The sequence below is a fragment of the Lissotriton helveticus genome, chromosome 10, assembly GCF_964261635.1.
Source record: "Lissotriton helveticus chromosome 10, aLisHel1.1, whole genome shotgun sequence".
Lineage (NCBI taxonomy): Eukaryota > Metazoa > Chordata > Amphibia > Caudata > Salamandridae > Lissotriton > Lissotriton helveticus.
The window spans coordinates 94159509-94185671 of NC_136071.1; the positions used below are offsets into that span (position 1 = coordinate 94159509).

Consider the following 26163-nt stretch of genomic DNA (forward strand, 5'->3'; position numbering starts at 1 on the left):
TCCTATATAAAACTCTGCAAAAAAAAACAGTCACTTACGGCGATGACAGCCAACGGCAGAAAAGAGTAAACCGATTGCCACATGCTGTGTAGGGCAGAAGAGAACTGAAATTTCACTTAGACTAATGGATTAAGGGGGCTGAAAACAAGCCCCAATATGTATATATTTTTATAACTATTTAGCAAACATGAGACTATTGAGACACTTAAAGCTGCCTCCCAGCTTGACCTTTAAGAGGCCATAATTGAGACACTCCAAGGTCATACTCTGAGGATCTCAACCATAATGCTCACCTGTAATGCCACGTCACCTAGCCGGCTAACAATGTGTGTCAACATCAGATTCTCTGACCAGGCTATCACAGGAGAGAGAGAGATATTACATGCATTATAGATGAGAGCCAAGCAGCGCAAAAGAGAGTCTCATGGTTCTCAAAACTGGACATCAACTAGAGGTAGCAGGTACCACCAGCTGGAGCTACTCCCTGGCTCCAGAAATATCAGAACCTTTTCCACATATGTTGGGTTCCAATATGACAACAATGTCGTAATGTGCTCAGCGGCTTAACTGCTACTGGCTTGTCCTTGTGACCAGTGTTTTCCAATTAAATGATTGGAGGTGAGTGTATCAGCTCTAGTACTGACTTAACTCTAGGTATAACATACGTCCAATATGCATCTCTAATTAATTTATATTCTATTTTCAATTATTTTCTAGCTAATTTATCCTTCACACCTATTATCTAAAGTTAGACTCACCTACATCTATATGTAAGTGTTGATATTCATCCTTACCCTGGATTCCTGTAATTTCCAGCACTACTCAGTTACAAGTAGTATTAGTAGGCTTGCACTTCATGATCCAACTTAAAGATTCAAGTTGGGATCTTTTTAATAGAAAAGTGTTAAAAGTCATCACCGCAAAGCACGATTTTCGTACTTTAAACTTTGTTTGCAGCATTGCACGTGAGAGCATCACATCAGGTTTGTCACGGGCACTGCTATAATAGACAGGCGGGCCATTGCAAATTATTGTTTATTCTTTTAAAAAAATGTCAATAGTTATTTGTCTTTTGGGGTCATCTTGAATTTCCAGTAACTATTATGGCCCTGAGGATGGTCTCACCTACTGCTGACACCGGGGACTGAAACGTCAACGTCATATCCACTTCTTTCATATACACCATTGGATCTTCATATTTGAATCATTTGACATATATAAGGGACTGATTACATGGTGATAAAGAGTGTACTTTGCAAACATTGATCTGAGGCTACTAAAAAATCCTGATTTACTTTATTTTCAATATCCACATGATTGATGTATGTAGGATTCGTATGTTGATGTACCCTATGTTTTAACTTTTATATCACCTACAATACAACAATGTCTTCATAAACCTTGTTGTGATATTCACCTGTTCTCTTTGTGATTAATTCATATGGTCATATGATTTCTCAGACGTATGCCTCAAGATGAATTCTGGCTGTCACCTTCCTGGGACAAACAACTACTCATTGAATACTAGTTTACATGATTCCCTTGTTTGCATATTACCCTTACTTTGGTTTTCTGTGCTTTGCAAAATCCTAATAAATTGTATCACTTTACAAGATGCAAAACCGTTGGCAGCACCAATGGTTGTTCATAGTACATTTACCCCTGGAACATCATTGAATGAGTCACGTGGTGGGTTCATGCCCTGTTAACATTGCTTTGGAAGCAAGATGGGTACTTCAAATATAATATCCCACTTCCACTGGGTAGAGAAATAAGTTTACATTGTGGTATCACTAAACCGTGCAAGTGTCCTTAAGAAGTTAAACACGCGTAGTAATAGTAATGCAAGCTTTACTTGGCTCACATAAAGAAATGATACTGTGCAGGGCAGCAGAAGTGCAAGCCATCTTGAATCAAATGAGTTAATTGAAGTTTTTAGGTCTTGCATACTACACAGCACGCACGCTGTCTCTTGCAAGACTATTGTTAGCTTACAGTGGGCATAGAGCCAGCCCACTTTTTACCATTGGTTGGATTCATTGTAACTCATTTGTTTGCTTCTTCTTCATTCGCATGTGTTGACTTTCCTTCCTAGTCTTGGGTTTGTCCCTCCCCTGGAGCAGGGGCGCATTACTTGTTCCAATGCTCCTTTTTCAGGTGCTCCTTTTTTTCATTTTGTTTAGGCACTTTATGAGAGTGTATGTGTTTTCCAGCAGCCTCTCTCTGGCTCTTCTCCCACTTGACTGGGCTTGTTTGTATTGATGTTTTGCTGCCTGTTGCCTGTCCACCGCCCTCCACCATTATGCCCTTGTGTGCATCATACCCTTGATTTGCTTTTTCACCAATGTACTCCCCCCCCCCCCCCCCCCAGCTCCACGTTGTGCTCTCTCCAGTGGTATAACATAAGCTCCTGCAGGCCCTGCCATGCGGGAGGGCCCCGAACTCCAGGGGGCCCCTTATGCAAAAGGGCTAGTTGGTGGGCCACGGAGGGAGGTTCCCCTCAGTGTACTTTGCAGGGGGCCCCCTGAACTTTCGCTACGCCACTGGCTCGCTCTCACCCATTTGCTCCGACAAGATCCGTTCACTCCGTTTGCTTCCCCTGCCCGCGCCATCCAGGCTCCTTCCTCCAATCTGTGCACTCTGTGCTCCTTGCCCCCACCTAGACCTCCATGTTCTTTCCCGCTACCATCGCCCCCATGTGGCTTTGCCCCTGTCCTCTTGTTACTTCCCCAGCCCTGCCTGGTTCCGCTCCCTCCATGTTACTTCCCCACCCGCGCTTTTTCCTTCTTTGTTTACCAATCTAATTCGCATCAGCACATAAAACAGGAAAAAAATGCACGCGCCATTTTGAAGCCGTGCCCATGGTTCGTGTGTGTGCCTACAAAATTACGCAGTATGTCTCAACATATACTTTTCATTTCGTTTTTTCAAAGCCATGTTGCACAGAATTGTGCATGCTGTACAGCATGGGTAGAACCATTGGCAAAGACAATAGGTCCCAAAGGTGCGACCTATTGGCTTTGCCAGTGCTTGTTTACTGATCCCTTACACTGGGATCTGAATTATAAGTAATGCAGAGTTTTCCACACACTGCAATTGTCTTCAGGGGAAAACGCCTGTAAAATGCTTGCATTTGCAGATTTCGGTTCAGAAATTACACACATTCTCACGTCCAGCCTCTGTTTTATGTCAAAACTGGTAATAAGCAGGATTTATTACTCAATATAAATTCCAAGCCCACGGGTGTTGACTTGTATCAGCTGTGATAAACACTGCATGCTCCTCAGTGGCGCTCCTTATCCCGGCTATGAAATACACGCAGCACTGTCACTGGTCCTAGAAACTGCAATTTCACATTTATTGTAGCTCCTAGAGGCCCACTTACAGCCAGATTCATGAAAGGAAATCCGGCTCGCAAAGGGCCAGATTCTGATAATCTGGCCCTTTGCGAGCGCAATATTTGCATTTGGGATTCATCATCCCAAATGCAAAAATCGCTAATTGCGAAATCGCATATTTGTGAGGAATTGCATTTAAGGAATCTCTATTTGAGATTCCTTAAATGCAATTCATTAACCATTTTTTATTTGCGAATTCGCTATTTCTGGCCGCTATTTACCGCGAAGTCTGACTTCGTGGTAAATAGCGAAAACTTAGAAAAATGCACTTTAGTGCATTTTTCTAAGTGGTATGTTACACACACACACATGTCCTTTGGACATGTGTGTGCGCAACATCAGGCTACATTTACATTTCAGGGGTGCTACAGGGTGTCCTTTGGACACCCCTGGCACCCTTGAAATCGCATCCTTATTTGCGATTAGCAAATTGCCGAAGCTGTAGAAATCGCAATCAAAATTGCGATTTCTACATGAATCCCGTTTTGCAAGTCCTTAATAGCGATTCCTTAATAATCACTATTAAGGACTCACAAAACGGGACAATGATGAATCTAGGGGTTAGCTTCAGGTTCACTCTTGCAGTGCTAACTCTCTGTGCAACACCTAAACCTTGACTCTCTCGTTCCCCGCCTTCTACACGCTCCTACCTCTGCGCCACCTCACAGAATGGGTGAATTACATTTGTTTAGGTCACACTACATAATAAGTAAGGATCCTGTTTACCGTTTTTACGGATTTTTACAGATAAATACAGACAGAAAACAATGTGTTTTCTGTCTGCATTTATTTTTAAAAGTGGATAAATACAGAAAATTGTGCTGCTTTTAAGTGACTCTCCGTGCTGTCTTTCATGAATTATAGCCCAACAGCTGAGTGGATGGACAGCATCAGAAATTAAAAAACAGGATCAAATTTCTTTACATAACGACATGTGTCAATATACATTTGTGGTACAATGCTAGCATTTACCAGTGGATCTATTGTTATGTAATAGTTAGAAGCTTAACTAGCTAAAACATGACAGACATCAAAGTATGAGTGCCATCTATCAGTTAAATAAATATGGAAATGTACAGTTTTACAACTTCATTTATACGCAAAATACAAAATAAATATGGATAAATACTGATAAAATTACCAAAACATAAACATAGATAAATACAGGCGGAAGTGTTAAAAAAAAAATCCAATTACAGCAGGAGCCCTAATTTTAAGTAAGGCTCCCGGTTTTATGGAATTTATTTTTTCACTGTATTTATCCATATTTATTTTTTGCTCATTTTATCTATATTTATCCATATTTATTTTTGGTTTTGTGGAAAAATGAAGGTGAAATTAGTATATTTCCACATTTATTTAACCAGTGAATATGCACTCATGCTTGAATGCCTACCAGGTTTCAATGTTGTAAACACCTGCAGAAGATAAATCAGTGCACTTATAAAGAAAATATGCAAATTTCAGTATCAGACTTGTACATATCTACTGCTGTTTAAACCTCTTTACTAAAATTCCTTTCTTTTTTAGCCCCTGTACCTATCAATCCACACGGCTATTGACCAGGCAGGCAAGGCAGACAGTATTTAGAATCACTCAAAAAGCAACCCTGGAGGTCTATTTTAAGGCTGCGAAGAAGTTGACTTACGGAAATGCTTTAATTAATCATATTCACTGAGATTATCTCTGGCTAGGATCAAAAGTCGTAGTTTTTAAGCTCTTCTTTACCCATACAGAATGGAGCCACCAACATGCAAACCAGTCTGGGCGGAGCCTCCAAATGAGCAGCTCAGCCAGAACTCATAGGTCCTTTCCCTTCTGGGGCTTTGCCAAAACTAATCTGCATATGGCTGGCCCTCCTTTGAAAAGGAAAGCGCAAGCTAATAAGCAATTTAATGGAATGTTACCCAGGAGAATTGTCACTCCCATTGGCTCGGATTAATTCAGTAGTATCCAGCCATTGATGTTTGTACTGTGTAAGTGGTCTTGTCTGCAGGGCCGGACTGGCCGTAGCGGGCACCAGGCAATCCCCTGGTGCGCCGCACAGGTGGGGTGCCGATTTGGGGCCCCTGGGGACCGTTTTTGTTACAGGGCCGTTTTTGCAGCATAACCGGCCCCGGCAAAGAGCTCGGGCCGGTTCTTTGGGGGGGCGAGCACTTTGCCAGGGCCGGTTTTGGTTCCCAGTCCGGCCCTGCTTGTCTAAGTGGTGCGGGTATGACCAGACGTGTGCCAAGTAGCTAGCCGTGCTTACAGATTCAAATCGCACCTCATTCACAGAGCACACACTGGGCCAAGGCATGTCTTGGGTTGGTTATCCATAATTTTGAGAGGATTTGCTTATCGTTGGTCCTCTTTTGTAATGGGGGAGACAAGTTAAAGACATTGGAATACTGTCCAGCCCCATTCCCAGTAATTAAAAATAATTCAAGAATGTCCATTAATCTCCTTTTGCTATTTAAGTACATTAAAAGGGACATTTTCTGTTGGTGCGTAGTGCGCAAACCAATTTTAAACAAGCACTTCCACTTTTTCTATTACCATACTTGGTTAAGACAAATTTCATCTAGTACTATATTGTCGGAAATAGTTTCTTCTGGCGCTATATCCTTGGCACAATTTTTTCCTGGCACTCAGTTCTTGGGGCTATATTCTTCTGGTATTGTATTCTTGAGACAATAGTCCTCTGACACTGTATTTTTGAGACAATATTCTTCTGGCACTTCCCTCTATGGACACTTTTTTCTGGCATATTCTTGGAACACTTTTCTTCAGGCACTTGGAGCAATATCAGAAGAATACTATATACCAGACAATATTACTCTGGTAATATATCATTTCTAACAGTTTTCTTCGGGCGGTCTTTTCTTGGAGTTATATCATTCTGATACTGTATTCTTGAGACAATATTCTTCTGGCAGTGGCACTATACTCTAGGGACACTTTTCTCCCGGCACTATATTCTTTGAAAACTTTTTCTACTGCACTATATTCTTGGAACAATATCAGAAGAATACTGTATTCCTAAAACAATGTTACTCTGGCACTATATTCTTGAGACAATTCTCTTCTGGTACTATACTCACTCTAGGGGCACTTTTCTTCTGGCACTATATTCCTGGAACACTTTTTCTATAGCACTATCTTCTTGGAACAATATCAAGAGAATACTGTATTCCTAAGTCAATGTTACTCTGGCACTATATTGAGACAATTCTCTTCTGGTACTATACTCACTCTAGGGGCACTTTTCTTCTGGCACTATATTCCTGGAACACTTTTTCTATAGCACTATCTTCTTGGAACAATATCAAGAGAATACGGTATTCCTAAGACAATGTTACTCTGGCACTATATTCTTGAGACAATTCTCTTCTGGTACTATACTCACTCTAGGGGCACTTTTCTTCTGGCACTATATTCTTGGAACACTTTTTCTATAGCACTATCTTCTTGGAACAATATCAGGAGAATACTATATTTGTTTCCCGGTTTTCTTTTGATACCTTCGTTAGGGCAATATTATTTTCATGCTATATTAAGAGGGCAATGTTTGTTAGGCAGCGTTTGGCATGTTCTAAGTAGATTGGTTTTCTTACACAGCATTTTAGGGTCATTACTTTCACAGCACAGTTATTGCCACATCATTGTCACATTACAGGGCATCTCCACACTATTCATAATGTTATCACGTGGAAATTAATGCAATTAGTGCTGGGGCTGACAATATCCACCTAGCCCTTCGGAGAAGTGAAGAAGTTCTTCCTTAATATAAGCGGTCATGTCCCGCAGAGAAGGGTCAGTACTCTGCTTATGAGACAAAATGCGTGTTGTTGTTGAAGCCTATTGACAGGACCCATAGCACAGTATTCAGGGCCATTAGTTCTCCAATCCGACCATATTCCAAGTGTGCAATCAGGGCTGGCTTTAGGGCAGTGTGACCTTTGCGGCCTCACTGGGTGCTGACCTGTGGAGGGGGCGCTAACCTAGAGGGTGGGTGCTGTGTTTTGCAATAACTAATGATTGGAGAGACGAGGGGCACTTTTGCCCAGTGGTAATGAGAGAATCGAATGAGGCGGTGATGAGATGTGGGGGAGACGCCAAAAATGATTGTTGCACCGGGCGCCACCAGCACTAAAGCCGGCCATGTGTGCAATATTTACCTTCTGTCATGACTGGGCTCAGTAGGCCCTAACTTTTGATCTATACGTTACCTACATATATAAACTATACATACACAACACGTTGTCATTACATCAATATACAATTTGTTGACATATTGATTTTGGGCAAGAATATATGTCGGTTTAAAACATCAATCAATAGTCAATCCAAGTTCTTGGACACTGAAGTCTATTAACATAATAATGTACCCAAGCTGCGGAATTCCCTCCCCTTGGCAATTAAGACCTCTGACACCCTGATGAGTTTCAGAAAGAGTCTGAAAACCTGGCTCTTCTCTAAGCCCAATTAGTCTTTCTGTCGCCTCCTTACAATCATCATTTAGCGCCAGGAAACTTATGGTGTCAGTGCGCTTTATAAGTTTAGCTTAACATTAACATTAACATTAACAATGTAGTGCGATAGGCATTAAAATCATGTGGTGGACACTTGACGTAAACCACTACTTGCTGTTAATGGAAAACAGCAAAGAAAGACTAGACTATGAGTACGTATTCTGCACATGATGAGGTCAAGCACGGCTGCGTTTAGTCGGTGTGCGCGTGCAAACACAGACACATCCTGATTCCCTCCGAACCCCTCTGTGCCCCGGAAGTGACTTACCTTATTCCCCAGCAACATGATGACGACATCTTGCTGCGCGTACTCGTGGATCTCTGTCAGCCAGGCCTGCAGGAAAAAAGAGAGACTGAATCAGGAGGGAGGTAGGAGTGGGTGGCAAGTTTCACACGAGTTCCCTGCTTTACTCATGTTCAATGTTGTGTGGCAAACTATGGCTCATCAACTATACTCTATGCAATCTACATTGAGTGTCAGTTTTCACCCGAGTGGTATTAGGTGGTGTCCTGCGTGAGAGCCATGTTGTTTTATAAGCAACAATGCGGTGTGATGCCGCTTTCATGAGCCTCAAAGGGTGCATTTATTTTGCAGACTTCACATAAGAACCTGTGTCGAAGCGCATCTTATGTGTGTCCCCAAGGGAGCCACAACCATGCATGATGTGTTTCCACATCCGAGGGAGCAATTAATACCACTAAACGTTTGAACTGGCCTCGGCTGGTTGGAAAGTTATCCTTATTTGAGGACGTGCTCCTTCTTTTGACTTTGTCCTTTCTATTGAAAAAAAATCAATTATTATTTTTGCTTGTATATTGTATTAATTGTAGAATGTATGATAATTGTTTACATGAAAACTAAATATTTTTTGTAAATAGTTGTGTTTTGTAATTGAAATGTATTGAATGTACAGCTTTTCCTTCTTTGCGAAAAAAAAAAAACAGTTCAAAAATTCTAAAATAGACAGGTATAAATAAAAATACCGGGCCAAACTCAAGAATTTCGTGTTTACCCTATTGGTCAAAAATAAGTGTTTGAAAATTGGTTGGGGATAGGCATATTTTTGTGTTTTCTAATATAATAGGGTCCAGCCTACCCCATACCCTGTATGGACCTAACTCCTTAGCTTTATAAAGTGTTTCCATCTGTGGCATCCCAAGGGCGTCCTTCTTCACATTAACTTCCCAATGTTGTATGTGCATGTGATGGAAAAGCATCTGTTGTATGGTATATTTAAAAAAAAAAATGTTATTGAAATTTTAAACATAAACAGAAGCACATAATCAATACATTTGCTACCAAAACCGCCCACATGGACAATTCAATCATAATTTAACCACAACAGTTTTATGCCATGTTTTCACATCCTACAAAATAAAGTTTCTACATTTGCTGCACTGAACAGCCTCTGTCAGGAGGCGAGATCCTGTACCAGTGCAGCCTTTTTAACTACCACAAGGTAGACTTGACCTAGACTGGATTAACTGCTCCTTCAAAGACTACTCGCTCTGAGCGATGGTGAAGTAGTATGTCAAACTTCACCTTACGATGTTCCCACAAGGTTACTCCTATCTGTTGTCTCCTAATGGCTTTGCGGCCAACATGCGTCTGCTGCCTCTGTGTCATGCAGGTGAAGAATATTGTAGTGGTGTGTTTTTATGGTAGGGGTTAATTGAATGGAGGGCAGAGTAGGTTCCAGAATGGAAGGGGGTTGTGGATTTCCAGGCCAGCTGAACCCCGAAGAGATCCTCTTCTAGAATTTTTTTTTTTTTTTAGAGTTTTATATAGCGCGAACTTGAACCGAACCGAATCAGTTATCAGAGCGCTTTACATAGCACCAGTTACGTTACATGAGGACACACTTTCATTTTTTTTTTAGGCACGGGGAGATTAAGTGATTTGCCCAGAATCACAGGGGTTTTTTGGCGTCGTTACCGAGACTCGAACCAAGTTCCCCAGGTCCGAGGTCGAGCGCCTTAGCCGTTAGGCCAACCCCTTCTAGTAGTAATGCCTGCAGAACAGCTCAGTGGCGTAGGAAGGGTGGGTGAGGTGGGCGTGGGCCACCCGGGGTGTCATCACTGAGGGGGGTGACAAAATGGCAAAAATATGTGTTTTAAACACATATTTTTGCAATTTTTGCCATTTTGACAAGAAAGTTTCCGCACCGAGTACCATCTGACCTGGCTACGCCACTGACACAGCTCCACAAAGTTCATACACCGTTCACGAATTCCCCACTCTTATCACACCTTAATCCTGCGTACTTCATGTCCTATGAGCCTTCTCTTCCCTTCATATCCCAAATTAGGAAAATGGCAAACACCTGCTCTGGGTTTATGAGTAGTTGCCAGAAAAAGCGACCCCAATCAAGGTAAACCCCAGCGATGTTAACCCCTCCCACGCTTATGACGGAACCGCTCCGTCTCGCTCCTCGGGTGGGCTGTGCTGGTGACGGAGCGGTTCCGTCACGGCCCGCGCGGCGCTGATTTCGCGCCTGCGCGGCGCGTTCTATTGAGCGGGCGGGGCCGTGACGGAACCGCTCCGTCACAAGCACAGCCCACCCGAGGGGCGTGACGGAGCGGTTCCGTCATAAGCGCCGGAGCTTCGCGCGCCCCCCCCCGCCCCTTAGCGCTGCGGCGGAATTGCCGCCGCAGCGAAAGGGTTAATCAAGTGCTGACCATGTATCACCTAGATCAACCTAATTCTCTCTACGTGAGATTCAATAAGTCAAACAATATCTTCGTCTTCCAAAATTCAACTGCAAGTCCCCCCCCCCCCCCCACTTCCCCCCAGTTCTTCAGGTCTAACTCTGGTGAGCGCTCTTCCCTTGATCCTCACACCTATGGACCTGCCTCCCTTTCTAAGAAGCAAAAAACCTCCTCCTGTTTTGTAACCTGCTGGAGACCCACCTACCCTAATCCCCGCAAATGACTCTCACACCTTTCCTCCAGTAAAGCAATCACCTGGAGGAATGTGCAGTTGAGTAGCCAGAAAAAAAAATACTTTCAGCATTGAGCGAGAGACGTGAAGAGGGTTGTTTCCACTGATGGAATTTTAGAAAAAATGTAGTTAAATGGTTTATTTTACAGCTCAATTCCAAAATAATTTGGCTAAATGGTAGAGGCCATCAAGGAAGGTCTGGAGAGGCCCTCAAGAACCAATCGGGTCCATCAAGGGCTCCCTACTGTCACTAACCTTCCATAGAGATAATCAATGGTCATTCTTTCTACAAAAAAAATGAAAAAATGGGGCCACGCTGTGTATATTACAGGGAAATCTTTAAATAAATTTGCTAAAAAAGCAATAGGCTTTAATGGCCATTGCGAAGATTTACTCGTGCATAAGACATGCCTTACCCACACCAGACATATAGCGGGGGGAGGGTTTGGGTGGGGGGGTCTCCTTCAATCTACCTTTCCTTCTTATCATCTTTATATAATGCTTTTTTCTTCTCCTTATCTTTCCTTCTTTTCTTGCTTCTATTTCTGATTTCCGTCTTTGTCTCTAACTTTCTTTTGTTCTTTACATCATTCTTTGAATGTTTCTTTCTAGCTTTCTGTGGATTTTTTCTTTTCTTCATTTTCTTCCTATTTCTGTCCCTGGTTTCTACCGGTTAATCTTCCTTTCCGTATTCACTAATGTCCTTCGTTTTTTTTATTTATTACTTACTTTCCTCATTTATGTCCCTCTGTTTTCGCTTCATCTTCCTTAATTCATTCCTTTTCATGTATTTCTTTGTGTCCTTAATTTTTTCTCTCCACTCTTTCTGCTCTTCTTTCTATCTTTCTCTTCTCCTTTCTTTGCCTTTTCGTTTCTCAATACACTTTATTTCCTTCTCTACATCATTCTTTCGGCTTTTTTCCATCTTGGCTTCATTCCTCCATTCATCCTTCAGGTTCATTCCATTTGATTCCTTCCTTTAGTCTTTCTATATTTTCCAAATTTCTTCACGTCCTTCCTTCTCTCCATTGTACTTCCTCATCATCCCTCTTCTCTTTTCCAGTCCATCAACCATCTGCCCCCTCTCTATCCTTCCTTTCATGCTGTCTTGTTTAATTCTTGCTTTGCACCAATTCTCCAACATACTCTTCTCTTGCTGTGGTCTTTATGAGCATCTGTTTGAAGTCTGGTGACTCTGAGGAAAGACCAAGGTGCATTGAATCAACAACTTGAATGTTTCAAGTTACCAGAGCTGCTGACTGGCACCCACCCCCTGCTCAAGCTGTTCTAGTGAGGGTGTCAGCTCACCGATGCATATGGTCTAAACTCTCTCGTATATAACAGCAAGAATATGGGATGTGTAACACATGACATTCCACATACTTTGAAGCACTATTAGCACCAGCCGATTGTATTGCACTACATAAAAAGTAAATAACCACACGTAAATGTGCATATGTGGGTTGCTTGACATTAGGTGGTGCCATGTGTAATATATTTCTTAAGAGCCTCCACGTTGCTTTGTATTAGCCGCCGCATGGTGTGGCATCAACCTCCGCGTGGTGCGGCATCAACCTTCACATGGTGCGGCATCAATCTTCACGTGGTGCGGCATCATTCTCCGCGTGGTGAGGCATCAACTTCCCGTGCTGCGGCATCATTCTCAGCGAGGTGTGGCATCAAGCTCTGTGTGGTGTGACATCAACCTTTGTGCGGTTTGGCATCAACCTCCACGTGGTGCGGCATCAAGCTCTGTGTAGTGTGGCATCAACCTCTATGTGGTGCGGCATCAACCTCCACGTGGTGCGGCATCAACCTCCATGTGGTGCGGCATCAACTCTGTGTGGTGTGGCATCAACCTCCATGTGGTGCGGCAACAAGCTCCATGTAGTGTGGCATCAACCTCCATGTGGTGCGGCATCAACCTCCACGTGGTGCGGCATCAACCTCCATGTGGTGTGGCATCAACCTCCACGTGGTGCGGCATCAACTTCCATGTGGTGTGGCATCAAGCTCTGTGTGGTGTGGCATCAACCTCCATGTGGTGCGGCATCAACCTCCATGTGGTGCGGCATCAACCTCCACGTGGTGTGGCATCAACCTCCATGTGGTGCGGCATCAACCTCCATGTGGTGCGGCATCAACCTCCACGTGGTGCGGCATCAACCTCCATGTGGTGCGGCATCAACCTCCACGTGGTGCGGAATCAAGCTCCGTGTGGTGTGGCTTCAAGCTCCATGTGGTGCGGCAACAACCTCCACGTGGTGCGGCATCAAGCTCTGTGTGGTGTGGCATCAACCTCCATGTGGTGCGGCATCAAGCTCCGTGTGGTGCGGCATCAACCTCCTCGCAGTGCAGCATCAACCTCCACGTGGTGCGGCATCAAGCTCTGTGTGGTGCGGCATCAAGCTCCGTGTGATGTGACATCAACCTCTGTCTGATGTGGAATCAGTCCCCTATGTGGCAGGGTTGGATTGGGATTAAAAATCGGCCCAGGCAGGCTAAAAAAAGTGGCCCACGTTTGCATATTGCCTTGCAAAACACTGCTTCAGCTCAATTTTATTTAAAAAAGGGGGGGGGTTTAAAAAAAATGCACCGATTTGGTTACAGTGGTGAAACACCTGAAAACAAGTGATGCCACTTTAGCTCAGTCAATATGCACACATTATTTGGCCGGCCCAGCGAAAGAAAGGGAGTGACACCTCTGCCATTGATAAGAGGGAGGTAATGGATGCCCATTTACCTCAAGAAAGGCCACTCAGGCACCCATTGGGTCACTGGCGGCATTGAACATTACAGAAACAGCACATATCGGCACCCAGGCTGCTCAAAAAAGCAGCCCACATCTGGAACTGGACACCGGTCCCTTGGGCATTGCCCGAGTGCCCTCGTTACCAATCCGACGCTGCTATGTGGTGTAGAAGGGTCTTCGTCCAAGTGGCATGGCATTAGCCTTCATGTAGTGTGGCCTCAGCTCCCATGCGATAGTACATCAGCCCCCAGGTGCAGTGGCATCAAACTTTATGTGGCGTAGCATCAACCACCCCACGCGGTGTGACATCAGCCCCATGTGGTGTGAACATCAGCTCCCAGGGGTGTTACAGCAGGCGATCTGTGTCACATCTGACAAGTGGGGTGACGGTAACCTCTGTTTTGTGCATCATGACATGTACACATAAGCACCCATACTTTGGTATATCTCGTTTCTAGCATTCCCAACATGTGATGCCACGTGGAGACACACGCTTCAGGTCAGCCGCATCCTTCTCCTCATCCAGCTGCCATACCTAGTCAAGCTGAAAGCAGGCGGTTTGTAAAAAGGAAGAAAAAAAATAAAGAAAAACGAGGAAAAGGGAGCAATTACCATTAAGACTCATTAGCGGGCAGATAAACATTTACATTGCGAGATTAATTACTATAATTGGTTTCTCAACAGGAACAGAAAATTGACAAATCCCTGAAGGAAACACTTTCGAGCATCTCCGCTGGCTGCAGGGACTGCCCCCGGAAGCATCTGTGCCAGGGGAGCGGCGCTCCGGCTGTCAATCAGACGCATGGACGCTGGCATTCTGCCAACTTCACAGGGCTTCTTGCTGTCAGTATGGGAGCAAGTTTTACACCTCGAGTGCAGACACCCTATGAGCCGTCAATAAATGAACAACATCCTTCCGCAAATCAAACCGGAAGTCTACTCCCGCAGCTACCTCACATCCGGTAGACAGACCAAAGGGTTGATTATTCAGGACCTAGACCCTAGCACACAGGCCTTCTGCAGCTGGCACTGTCATAAGATTATAACCATTCCATCACATATGTTTGGGGAGAATTTAGTTGTGCAGCAGTTCTCCTTACCAGAGCTACAGCTAAGGGAACCCGAAAGTTGGCTAGGACCTTTGCGTGAGCTCATATAAAAAACACTGGTCCCACAACCAATGATATCACAATCTATTCAAATGCACCAAACGGTTACTTTTACTTAATTCATATAGTACATTTTAAGACAATCACCAGTGACGGCGCAATGGGTGTGTAGTGTGAAAGGTGCACCATGCTCTTAGCAACATGATACACAAATGTGAAAATCAGTGAAAGTGCATAATAAAACAAGAACAACGAAGCCCATTTCTATATGCAATTCTTAAAATTGTCCTCAGTGATTGTCGACGTTTCAATCCTCTATAAACGCAGGGTGGTCATCATCAGGACTCTTTGGATACATTGTGAAGCACTCTGATATCATTCGGGATCATGTTCGCGCTATATAAAACTTTATAAATAAACAAATAAATAACTGAGCCCAAGACTGGGAGAACAGAAACTGAAAGAGGAAACAATAAACATACAGAATTGAAAAAATAGGAGTAGTGTGATATAGGTGTGAGGTTCAGGAACACAGAGGGGCCGATTCCGATCCTGGAAAAACGCTGTACAAATCGTGGTATGGAGCGTTTTCCCCATACAACTCGTACTTGTAAGGAGGCCCCTACAACCTAGGAAGTACGATCCGTACAAATAGACGCACTCCTTACAAATTGTAAAAAAGACCATACAACTCGTATATACAAGCAATTCTGATTCGGATTGCTCTGTACACGACGTTCCCATGTATTCCCGGAAGCAGATTACAACCCGGCAAGTACGATTCGTACAAACGGCACTCCATACAGCTCTTTTTTTACAAGAGCCAAAAAGTGCCGGAAAAACCTTGTACGCCCCGAAAACAGTACGAGACAGACCCCCTCATGTACGCGTCGTACACCCCATGAATACAGGGGTACATTGCGTATGTACGGTGCGTACGGATGGCACGGAAAGTGGGGTACGGTGCATACATACGCGATGAAGGGGTACTGGTCGTGTACGCACCGTACAAGCACCGTACCCCAAAATCGCGTATGTACGCACCGTACCCCAAAATCGCATATGTACGCACCGTACCCCAAAATCGCGTACGTACGCACCGTACCCCAAAATCGCGTACGTACGCACCGTACCCCAAAAACGTGATTTTGGGGTACGGTGCGTACATTCGCGATTTTGCGGTACGGTGCGTACATACGCGATTTTGGGGTACGGTGCATACGTACGCGATTTTGGGGTACGGTGCGTACATACACGATTTTGGGGTACGGTGCATACATACGTGATTTTGGGGTACGGTGCGTACATATGTGATTTTGGGATACAGTGCGTACGTACGTGATTTTGGGGTACGGTGCGTACATACGTGATTTTGGGGTACGGTGCATACGTACGCTATTTTGGGGTACGGTGCTTGTACGGTGCGTACACGACCAGTACCCCAAAATCACGTATGTATGCACCGTACCCCAAAATTCGTGTACGTACTTTGCGTACATGCGCGATGTTGGGGTACGCACCATACACACGCCTCGCATGTGGGGGGACCCCTGTACGCCTCATACCCCTATACGACCCATACCCCGGTATGAGTCGTACCCCTAGAACGAGTCATACCAGGGTACGAGGCGTATAGGGGTTCGCTTCGTTGCCCGGTACGAGTCATTCCCCGTATACAGGCCATTTTCCATACAAATCGTATGCTGACAACCCGGTACGAATCGTACTTGACGGGTTGGACAGCCTTTTTACAAATTGTATGGTCTTTTTTACAAGTCCGTGTCGTACAGCTTTTCCCGATCCGATTTGTAAGGATCGGGCCGATCTGTATGTATTTTTCCCGTACGAATCGTACTACATGGGTTGGAAGGGACTTTTACAATTTGTATGGAAAAAAATACAAATCCTATTTGTATGGAAAATAAGAATCCAGGATCAGAATCGGCCCCCGAGTGTATTGATTACTTACACAGCGTAGAGAAAGCTTCTTTGAATGAATAAGATAATGCAACCATTTCTAAAAATGAGAGGAGTGTTCAGAATACATCCAGCAGAGAGCAATACATGATAATAATGTTTGAACAAGGGGGCAAACTCTACCTGAATATTGTTTTCTCTTTCAGTTACTGTTCTCCCTATCTCAGGCTCATTTATCCAAAGGGTCCTGATAATGATCCCCCTACTTTCTAGAGGATCGAAACATCAACTATCACTACAGATGCCTTTTCAGATTGTATACAGAAATTGTCCGTGTGTTCTTGTTTTATGATACACATCTTTGATCTCCGGGTTTCACATGCTTGTATCACCTACAAAATATATGTTTCTCACTATACACCCACTGTGCCATCACTGATGATTGTCTTAATATTTGCTATGTTAATTAAATTAAAGTAAACATTTGGTACATTTGAATTGATTGTGATATCATTGGCCTTGGAATCAGTGTTTTTGTACACAAGCAGTTCGCCCTACAGCTGCAATGATGTCACAATGATGACATTGGAGCTATACTCCAATCACACGAGTACTGCTGTCACATCAAAGCCATTTTGTGCTTGACTCGCTTTACGCTGTAGCGTACCCTAGTCTAGGATATTTGGGCCTTCCATGAGGAGCTGTGAAGAGTTTTTTGTATCTGAATCCTCCTGTGAACCAAAGCACTATTGAAATCTTTGGGTTTGGCTCAGAACGGCCATTCACATTCATTAAGGAAACTAGGAATATTTTGTACTTGCCTAATGCAACCTAGCCTTGTAGCCTCAAACCCCACCATATGGCCATCTTCCTCTGGCTTTACTTATGGGCAAGTCATTTGAGGTGAGGAGAAAATTGTACAACACAGCGCATATCCAAATTTTGGGTTTCCGTGTTGGACTCACAAGGAGTCAGGCAATATTTTGGTGGACTGAAAACAAGTCACACTAGACTTCAAACTAGTCACTTTGAACTAAAAGCAGAATTTAGTTTGTTCAAGTGTCCTTGTTGTTTGTGACTTTAAGGCTTATAAAAGTCACCAATCAGTGAAACTTGCACTAGACTGAGAACTTTCTAACTTGCCCTCACTATTGAAGAAGGGTAAGCTACTGCGGTACAATTGTCTCTGTTGGGCCCAAGATGGCTACCGGATTTGAACAATCCAGCTCCTCAATTTACTCCCGGGACCAGGGAGCAAGTCCTGTCTGCTGCTTTGCTTGCCTGAAGTGGTGAACTGGAAGATTGACTCTGTAGCTGCACACGCTAGAGGACTGAGAGGCTGGGCTGTGCCCTGCTCTCTCGTGTCCTGAAGAGGAATAGAATATTTGGATTGCAGAATTCACACCTGCTTTGCAGGAGTTTGAGTCCACTTAAGGACTCATCAGGATGGCCCCAGAGAGAATTTAAATGTAACAAAATAAGTTACACATTTCATAGTTTGGAGAAGTGTGGCTCAATGGTTAGAACGGCAGACCCTGATGCAGAGGTCTAGCCCGGGACCAGGGTTCATTTCCCCGCCTCGGCGGGTCTTGGGCTCAAAAATTCCACGGACCTGATAATTCTCGCCTCGGTGCCTATTCCAATCATGGAGTCCCACTCTGCAACTCTGGGCAATAGCTTGCTTAATCTCCACAACGGCCCCCACAACGCTAAGGATGCCTGGCCTCCACCTTGGGGGTGCCCAGGAGTGGACACCTCACAGGGAAAGCCAGGATGGGTTCCACGGAGGTATTCGTACAAGCGCCTTGAGACCCTTGCGGGTGAGTAGTGCGCTATACAAGTATCAATTTACATTTACATAGTTTCCATTAGAAAGCCCAGCTAATATGGCACCAACCTTTTCGGAAAGCACACAACATAACCAGAGAGATGACCTGGCAGTTCGGGCTGGACTGTTCTCATTGGAGCAGGGTCAAGACTGATTTGCATACAGCTGGGTCCAAACTCAGGTAGCATCATGGGCGATAGCTGATGAACTGGATTGCGGCCTAGAGAGATTGCAAGTGGCTTAGATAAATTCAAGCCTTCCATCCATCACCTTGTTGTTGTTGCAGTTGATTCCCTATGGGATTTTTCTAACTGGGCAACCGTTGGGCAGGCTTTTAAAATTGCTGGGTCCCGGTACTTATTTATTAATTTTTCAAAATGTGTATTTCTTTTTTACAAAATAAGCATCTTGACCATAGGCATGAGCGTCAGCAAGCGGAGATGCTTGTCCCCCACCTCTTACATTTTTCTCGTACCCTTTAAAAAAAATACAAGATTGTGCTGCTGGCTCAGCGGTGGGAAGCTTTACTCCCTCCTACAGTGGGAGACTGGCAAAAAGATCTGGATTGGTCAATGTTTCGAGAAAAGACGGTATATGTGGCCCGAGGTTGCCCTGAGAAGTGGGCCCGTATATGGGGCTTGTGGAATTCCTATCGGGGGGACATATGTCAACCACCCTTCACCATCGGCAATGAAGACCCCCCCCTCACCCTAGACTTTCCAAGGGATATTTTGTAATGCTTGATTTGCCTATTGTTCCCATGATGCCTGACTTATTACTTCCTCTGTAATGTGATTGATAAGCTGATGTCTGTTAATAAAAAGTTTTATAAAAAAAAAAGATTGTGCTGCTGTTTGGAAAGGGTCGGAGGATGGATGACGTTAAAATTATGTCCCACCATGAAAAAAATTCTGCAGATGCCCATGGCCATAGACACAAGTTTCTTTGGCCTTTGTTTCCTTTATCCTGCCGGATCTCAATATGAAAGACTCTGTGTCAGGCATCCATCTGTTCACTCCTGCATTGACAGTGAACGCACCCATGGCTGATCCCAGCACTCAGGCTGGGGCTGAAACAGAAATAGCTCCCTCGTCACCTGCGAGTCTGACTCCTCTTCTCAAAGCTCTTTTCTGGGATACAGTAAAAATAGCACTTGTGATCCGAGTTTATTTTTAGGCTTCATACGTGTCACGCCTGATCTGGCTTCCAAGAGAGCAGATACAGCTGGAAATAATAGGTGAGAAAATCAAATTCACAACTTATCAGGAGTTTTTCATCCAAAGAGAACAGGCAAATATAAAATGTGCACTTAGAGACTTCTAGGTGTGAGCGGAAGCTGCGCCAGCTACTGGGTGGTGACATCTTGCCGGACAAAAATAAATAATTCTCCAATTTGTACCCATTTGTATTTCAGAATTGTTACATTTGTAGCGCTTAAAACTTGGAATTAACGTATATATCAAAAAGCTCACTTGCATACAGAAGCCAGAAAGAGTTATTATGTTTTTTGCCATGCTATGAGCACCTGCCTGGCACATTTCAACCACTTGTAATATTGTAGGCTTCTCCAACGAGTAGCTTGTAAGCTACTGGTAGCTCTCAGGCTACCTGGAAGTAGTTCCTCTCTGTGCAGCCCAGTCTAATAAATTAGAAGCTTTTGCTTGGTTGAATTAATATACATATACCAAATTTGAGAGATTATGTATTCAAGATGAATACGTGTTTATTTTCAGAGTACATATGCTGATGTTTGAAGAAAAATGCTGAATTTGCAAAATATATGTAAAACTGACATTTGAGTGATTAATTGTGTAGCATCGGGGACACGATTTAGAAAAGTTATTACCTCAGTAACAGATTCATTGCATCCACTCTGAGGTGACAGTATTGTTGAGTGGCATGGCTTAAACCAGGGGCTACAACAATTTCTGTGATAAGCAGGGCGGGACTGGGAACCAAAACCGGCCCTGGCAAAGTGCATGGCCGTCCCCCCCCTAGACTTGGGGGTGTGACTGAGCTATTTGCTAGGGCCGGTTTCGGCCGATTTTGTTACAGGGATCGATACTGCAAAAACGGGCCTGTAAGAAAAACGGCCCCCCAGGGGCCCAAAACCGTCCCCCACCCTGGCAGCCCACCGGGAAAATGCCCGGTGCCCGCTACGGCCAGTCCGGCCCTGGTAATAAGAGCGACTCATGTTCAATGACAATCATCTCGAGCTTCTGATACGATTTGTGCTGTAAAAGGGACCCCTTCAGTCAAGATTGCATTAGTGGCCACCATATGCAAGATTACCAGCAGTCATCACCTACGTGCATTAGGCACTGTTGCCACTAGTAATGAAAAAAGGCTTAATCGATTTGGAATGCCTCTCTATGGGTATTACACAGCAACCAAATCTACAATGCCCGTGGACCAAGGTAATATTTGTATTGTCTTCCTAAAGCTGTATGATTGGTCACTCAAATATCAGCTTTAGATATATTTTGGAAATTCAATTTTTCTTTCTCCAAAGATCAACAATTACATTTTGAAAAGACATTTTTTTTTCTTGAATATACGTGTGTCAATTTTGGAAATATTACAATTAATTTAACTAAGCAAAAGTTTGCAATTAAGAAGGATAGGCTGCACACAGGAGTGCTATGTACAGGTATCTGGGGAGGTACAAGTAGCTCACGAGCTACTCATTGGAGATGCCTGGCTTAAACAGACGTGAATCGTTGTCCCTAGGCCAGTCTGCGGTGACTATATTATTGAGGGCATGACTTACCAAATATATAATTTCAATACAATATAGTGCATATGTTTTTATGGGTCTATTAACATGGTCTGATCGGTTATGCAATGTATGCTGCCGAGAGGCTACTGATATGTGGCTGAGGTGCCAATGGATTTCCTCTTACCGAGTTTGGTACCATAGTCTGAGCCTCAGAGTGTCAGGATGTCTAAGATCCTCTGTCGTGGCAGAGAAAATTATAAATATATCCAGACAGGACTGAATAAGATGAAATGGTCTTGGGAGTCCAGTGAAAGCCGGCTTTGTGACCTGTCTATTATGTTCTGTTGGGTGTTTGTGTGGAGTTTAGATGCTGTTGGGAAATTTGGGGGATCATTAAATCAGCTCTCTAAAGCCAATATTGGTGCAGTGTGGGATGCATGTGCAAGGTTCTGTTTAATGTGTTCTGTTGGGTGAAGGGCTATCTTAAAAATATACAGTGTAAGCCTCAGAGATACATTGATCACGCCGGAATCAGTTATTGCATTGAATAAAGGAGGTGGTTTGTTATTGGCCGTCTCACATAAGGAAAGGTCAAACAGATGTGATTAGACCCTGGCTTCCCCTGGTGATTCTTCCTGAAGATTTCTTTTGCCTCTGGTGGAGGTTGGGCAAGAAGGGTAGCCAGCGGTTCATGAAAAAGACGTTCACTGCAACACATGCTAAGACTGAGAGACATTGTTAACCTCCTCAAGAAACAGTACTCAATCACTTTGTGTGCCACAATTTACCCATGGTGGTGGCATGGAGTGTTTCTTTCAACCATGTGTTAGCCCATGTATAGCTGTGACCTGAACTTTGCAATAGCTCTCTCTCTCTTTTAAGGGACACGAGAAGACAATACACATGTGTGATTGATTTGTTAATTTAGACTACTTCCCAGCCAACCCCTATTATAATCAGCCCCATTAGTAAGTCTTGACCCTAGCATCTCTTTGATTTTTTTTGTCTGTCGAGTCCTATGTGCATATTGTACCATTTCCAGTCCACTGCCCTACCCTTTCAGCTTGATCGTTTACGTACAACCCCCATCTGAAAATTAGAGGAAGTTCACCATCTCCAACCAGAGTAAGTTTAGATGCCCGATTGATGGGGTGGCGAGGCAGCATGAAGCTTGAGGGACATAGTCGGGGGGCTTCCGGAATGGATGTGGAAGCCATGCGGCACATACTGAAGATGCTTGTGGGGCAGTGAGAGGAAGCTGTAGGCTGGACAGAACCTAGTGTTTAGGTAGAACTGCAGCTATATAGAGATATAGAAGGAAGTATGTAGAGCACTAGATTGAAGCATGCGGTGTAGCTTAAGGCACGCAGAGGATATGCTCCAGGGTTGTGGAAAGGACATTGCACCCATGTAGAAGAGACGCAGCAGGCACGCGGAGTCACCATTTGAGGAAGAAAGATTGAAAGCTAGCAGTGGAAAGAAAAGCATCTTTAGACATCAGGCTTGCAGGACACTACAACCTTTCTACAGTAACCGGTGGCAGGAGGGTTAGGGAAAGACAGTGCAGCCATGAGTGAACGGTGCAGCTATGCATGGCAGGACAAAGGGGAAACCACATATAGCGTGGTCTATAGCTGCCCCAAAGGCAAGAGACTTACCTGTGTCTGCAGGGATGGGGCCCTCCAGCCAGGAGTATTCCCGCCCCTCATTTACATGCACATCTGCTGCATGCATGCATCTCGCGCATAGGGTGGGAGGAAGGAACCCCAGTCATGCCAGTCTAAGTGGATATGCCAGGGAAAGTCAATAGTTAGCCTCTTTGTACTAAAACACTGGTAATAAGGGAGGCACCTGATAACTGACAGTCAGCTGCGACCTGCCGTTGGTCTTGCTAGGACCAGATTATGGTTACGGCAGCCACTCTGTCATGTGTTACAGCAATCAAATGATGGATTGAATGCTGACAATGCAAATATTTTCCCCCAGTCAAAAGATCTGGTTTAAATACATCATTCTTTTGCCCTCTACGCCACCCCAGTTTGGACTCTGTCATGTGTGGCAGGATTTTTTCCATAATGCATACATTACACACAAGCCAGACCTGATTGCATGCCAACATGAAAGCCCAAATTCTTTAGAATGTGTGTGTGAAGGGCTTAGGAAACAAATATTTTGAATGGCGCTAACAGTTTCTTAGAGATCGCTATATTTTTCAGAGCTGTAAGTTGACATTAGTTGTGCTAAGAAATTGGAGAACTGAAAACTTCCCGCTCTCTGAAAGCTGCTGGGCTACATGCAAAGACTGCAGCCACAAGGCCATTCTGCCTTGTATAAATCAGACTTGGAAGGAAATGTAAATGGCTACATTTGCTGCCATCCATGTATTTCTACAGCAAAGGAATTACTATTGGTCCTGAGCAATAATATGAGATGCTATTCAGGAGTTGCCCCTTCCCATAGAGGATAATTAGAAGAAAAAGTAGAAAGGGATGTGAGGTTTCAGGAGGCGAGGACATAGGGATTGATTGTGACGAGGCATGCCGATGTGTCGATATCTGACTGCAGACCTGATGCCTATATAATAAATGTGGAGTATAGCATTGTGAATACAAACGGTGTAGTTTCATTTAATGTTTTTCTATCTTGACTAATTTGTGCCAATTGATGATTATACACTGGGACCCCTCTCTCTCAGTACTGATATTACCCAGGTCCCAGTGACTATGTTTGGGTGAACCCTTGCTGCGGGGTCTTCATCAGGACAGGGCGGGGGCAGGCAACCAAATCAATTGTTGCTCTTCTTCAAATTGATAGTAGAAAGGGTGAGATACATCTTATGGTGTTAACTTCAAATCATGGTGTGCCGATGTTGCAAGGCCCTCAGGTAATTAGGACGGGCGTTAACGGTTGAATCAAAACGAATCAAGGACCGAGGTCGGGAAGGAGAATCCGAAGGCAGACTTCAACAGATCACGTCCATGTTCGATCGTTGTTTAGGGAACCCGGCACACTGGCACCATCGGAGGCAGAATAAATCCGTCGTCTCGTGAGCTTGCGTCTCGCAATGGCGAACCTTCGATGGTGCCAGTGTGCCGGGTTCCCTAAACAACGATCGAACGTGGACGTGATCTGTTGAAGTCTGCCTTCGGATTCTCCTTCCCGACCTCGGTCCTTGATTCGTTTTGATTCAACCGTTAACGCCCGTCCTAATTACCTGAGGGCCTTGCAACATCGGCACACCATGATTTGAAGTTAACACCATAAGATGTATCTCACCCTTTCTACTATCAATTTGAAGAAGAGCAACAATTGATTTGGTTGCCTGCCCCCGCCCTGTCCTGATGAAGACCCCGCAGCAAGGGTACAACTAATTCCTGCAACAATTAGAGGGTCGAAATGTCGACGACTGTTTTTTGGTTATCAGCTTCACGCCAAAATTGTGACATTAATGTATTATGTGAAGTATGATTTTGATCAAGTGATGTATTGAACCTATGGTCCTTTGTTGGTTTATATTTAAATTAACATACAAATGCGTCTGCGCCATTTGGTTGATTTTACTGTCACTATTCCCTATTCACATCATCCTCACCTTATCACTTCCCTTCTCCCCTGGGGCACTGCACAGCCTTTTTAAATGTTTATTTCAAGATACGATATTCAATATACACCTACATTGTGAATACAAACGGTGTAGTTTCATTTAATGATTTTATATCTTGACTAATTTGTGTCAATTGATGATTATACACTGGGACCCCTCTCTCACAGTACCTATATAACATATGTGGGATACTATTTATTTATACTATACTATTTGGCGTACCCATAATTAAATAATTCGAGAGCTCTAATAATCCTTCAGCCAGTATAATCTCCATAAGGCTGAGAACATACCTGTAGATTATTAGGGGAGAGGAGTTGGCCTAATGGCTAGGGCGGTCGACCTTGAATCTGGGAAACTGGGTTTGAATCTCAGCAATGACGCTGAACATCCTGTGATTCTGGGCAAATCACTTAATCTCTCTCCCCGTGCCTAACAAAAATGAATGTGTCCTCATGTAATGCAACTGGGGCGCTGTAAAGCGCTCTGATAGCCGATTCGGGTCAAGTTTGCACTATATAAAACTCTGTAAAATAAAAAAGTAGATAGTAGGAAGGGACTAGAATAATTGAAAAGGGACTGTAGGGGTGTGTCATAAAATATGCTTGAGGTTTCCCTAATGAAACTTTTGTTTAATATTAAGACTGCTGAGATTACTATATGTGATATGCAAGATTTATGGCACGATAAATAACTGTATGTTGTAAAATATCAACAGCTCCATGCATTAATTATTGGGTTCCAATTGACTCCAGGAAAAAAGAGGAGGGGAAAATGAAGCCAAGAAATACATGTGAAAGTTATTAAGCTTGGTGTTATGGAGTACACCCAGATTATGGTCTTTGAACATCAGCTGTGGGTTCCTATGGGTAAATGCTGCCAGATTAGGAGCAATGTTCTCTTGCAGAAAAGGCTGTAGTTGAATAATGACTGATTCATTTTTTCTGTGAAAATGTGTCTGCTCTCAAAATGGCTGCTACACTTCTCTGAGGAGCTCCAAAATAAATTAAATAAATATCATGGGCTGCTAGGGACATTTTAAGGATTTTGGGGGCCCTTGGCCAAACGTATTCTGGGGCCCCTGATCCGAAGAACTTTGAATTCATGCTCCAATTTCAGCTCTTTCATGCCCCTTTGCCAGGTCACTGACAGCGCGCAAGAACACTTGTCCAAGTTATAAATGTGTTTACATCTAATATTCAGGGATAGCGATCGTTGTTCTCAATATTGTAACTCAGCAGCAGTTCACTAATGTTACTGCAAATAATCTCTGTGACACCCTCCAATTTCTCATATGGGAGGGCCTGTTTTGAGCTAAAAGAAACTTTTTCTATGGATGTAGCATGAAACAAACACAACAATATGTTTGCAATAGACTCAC

At 43.9% G+C, this 26163-nt stretch overlaps 1 protein-coding gene across 1 annotated transcript in view; it reads right to left on the minus strand.

Annotated features, from left to right (window-relative positions):
- Nucleotides 1-26163, minus strand: part of RAB26 (RAB26, member RAS oncogene family) — a 904454-nt gene that overhangs the window by 75014 nt on the left and 803277 nt on the right. Inside the window, exon 6 of the mRNA XM_078664850.1 lies at nucleotides 8181-8246. Coding sequence (XP_078520976.1) covers nucleotides 8181-8246 — 66 coding nt within the window. The remainder of the gene's footprint in view (nucleotides 1-8180; nucleotides 8247-26163) is intronic.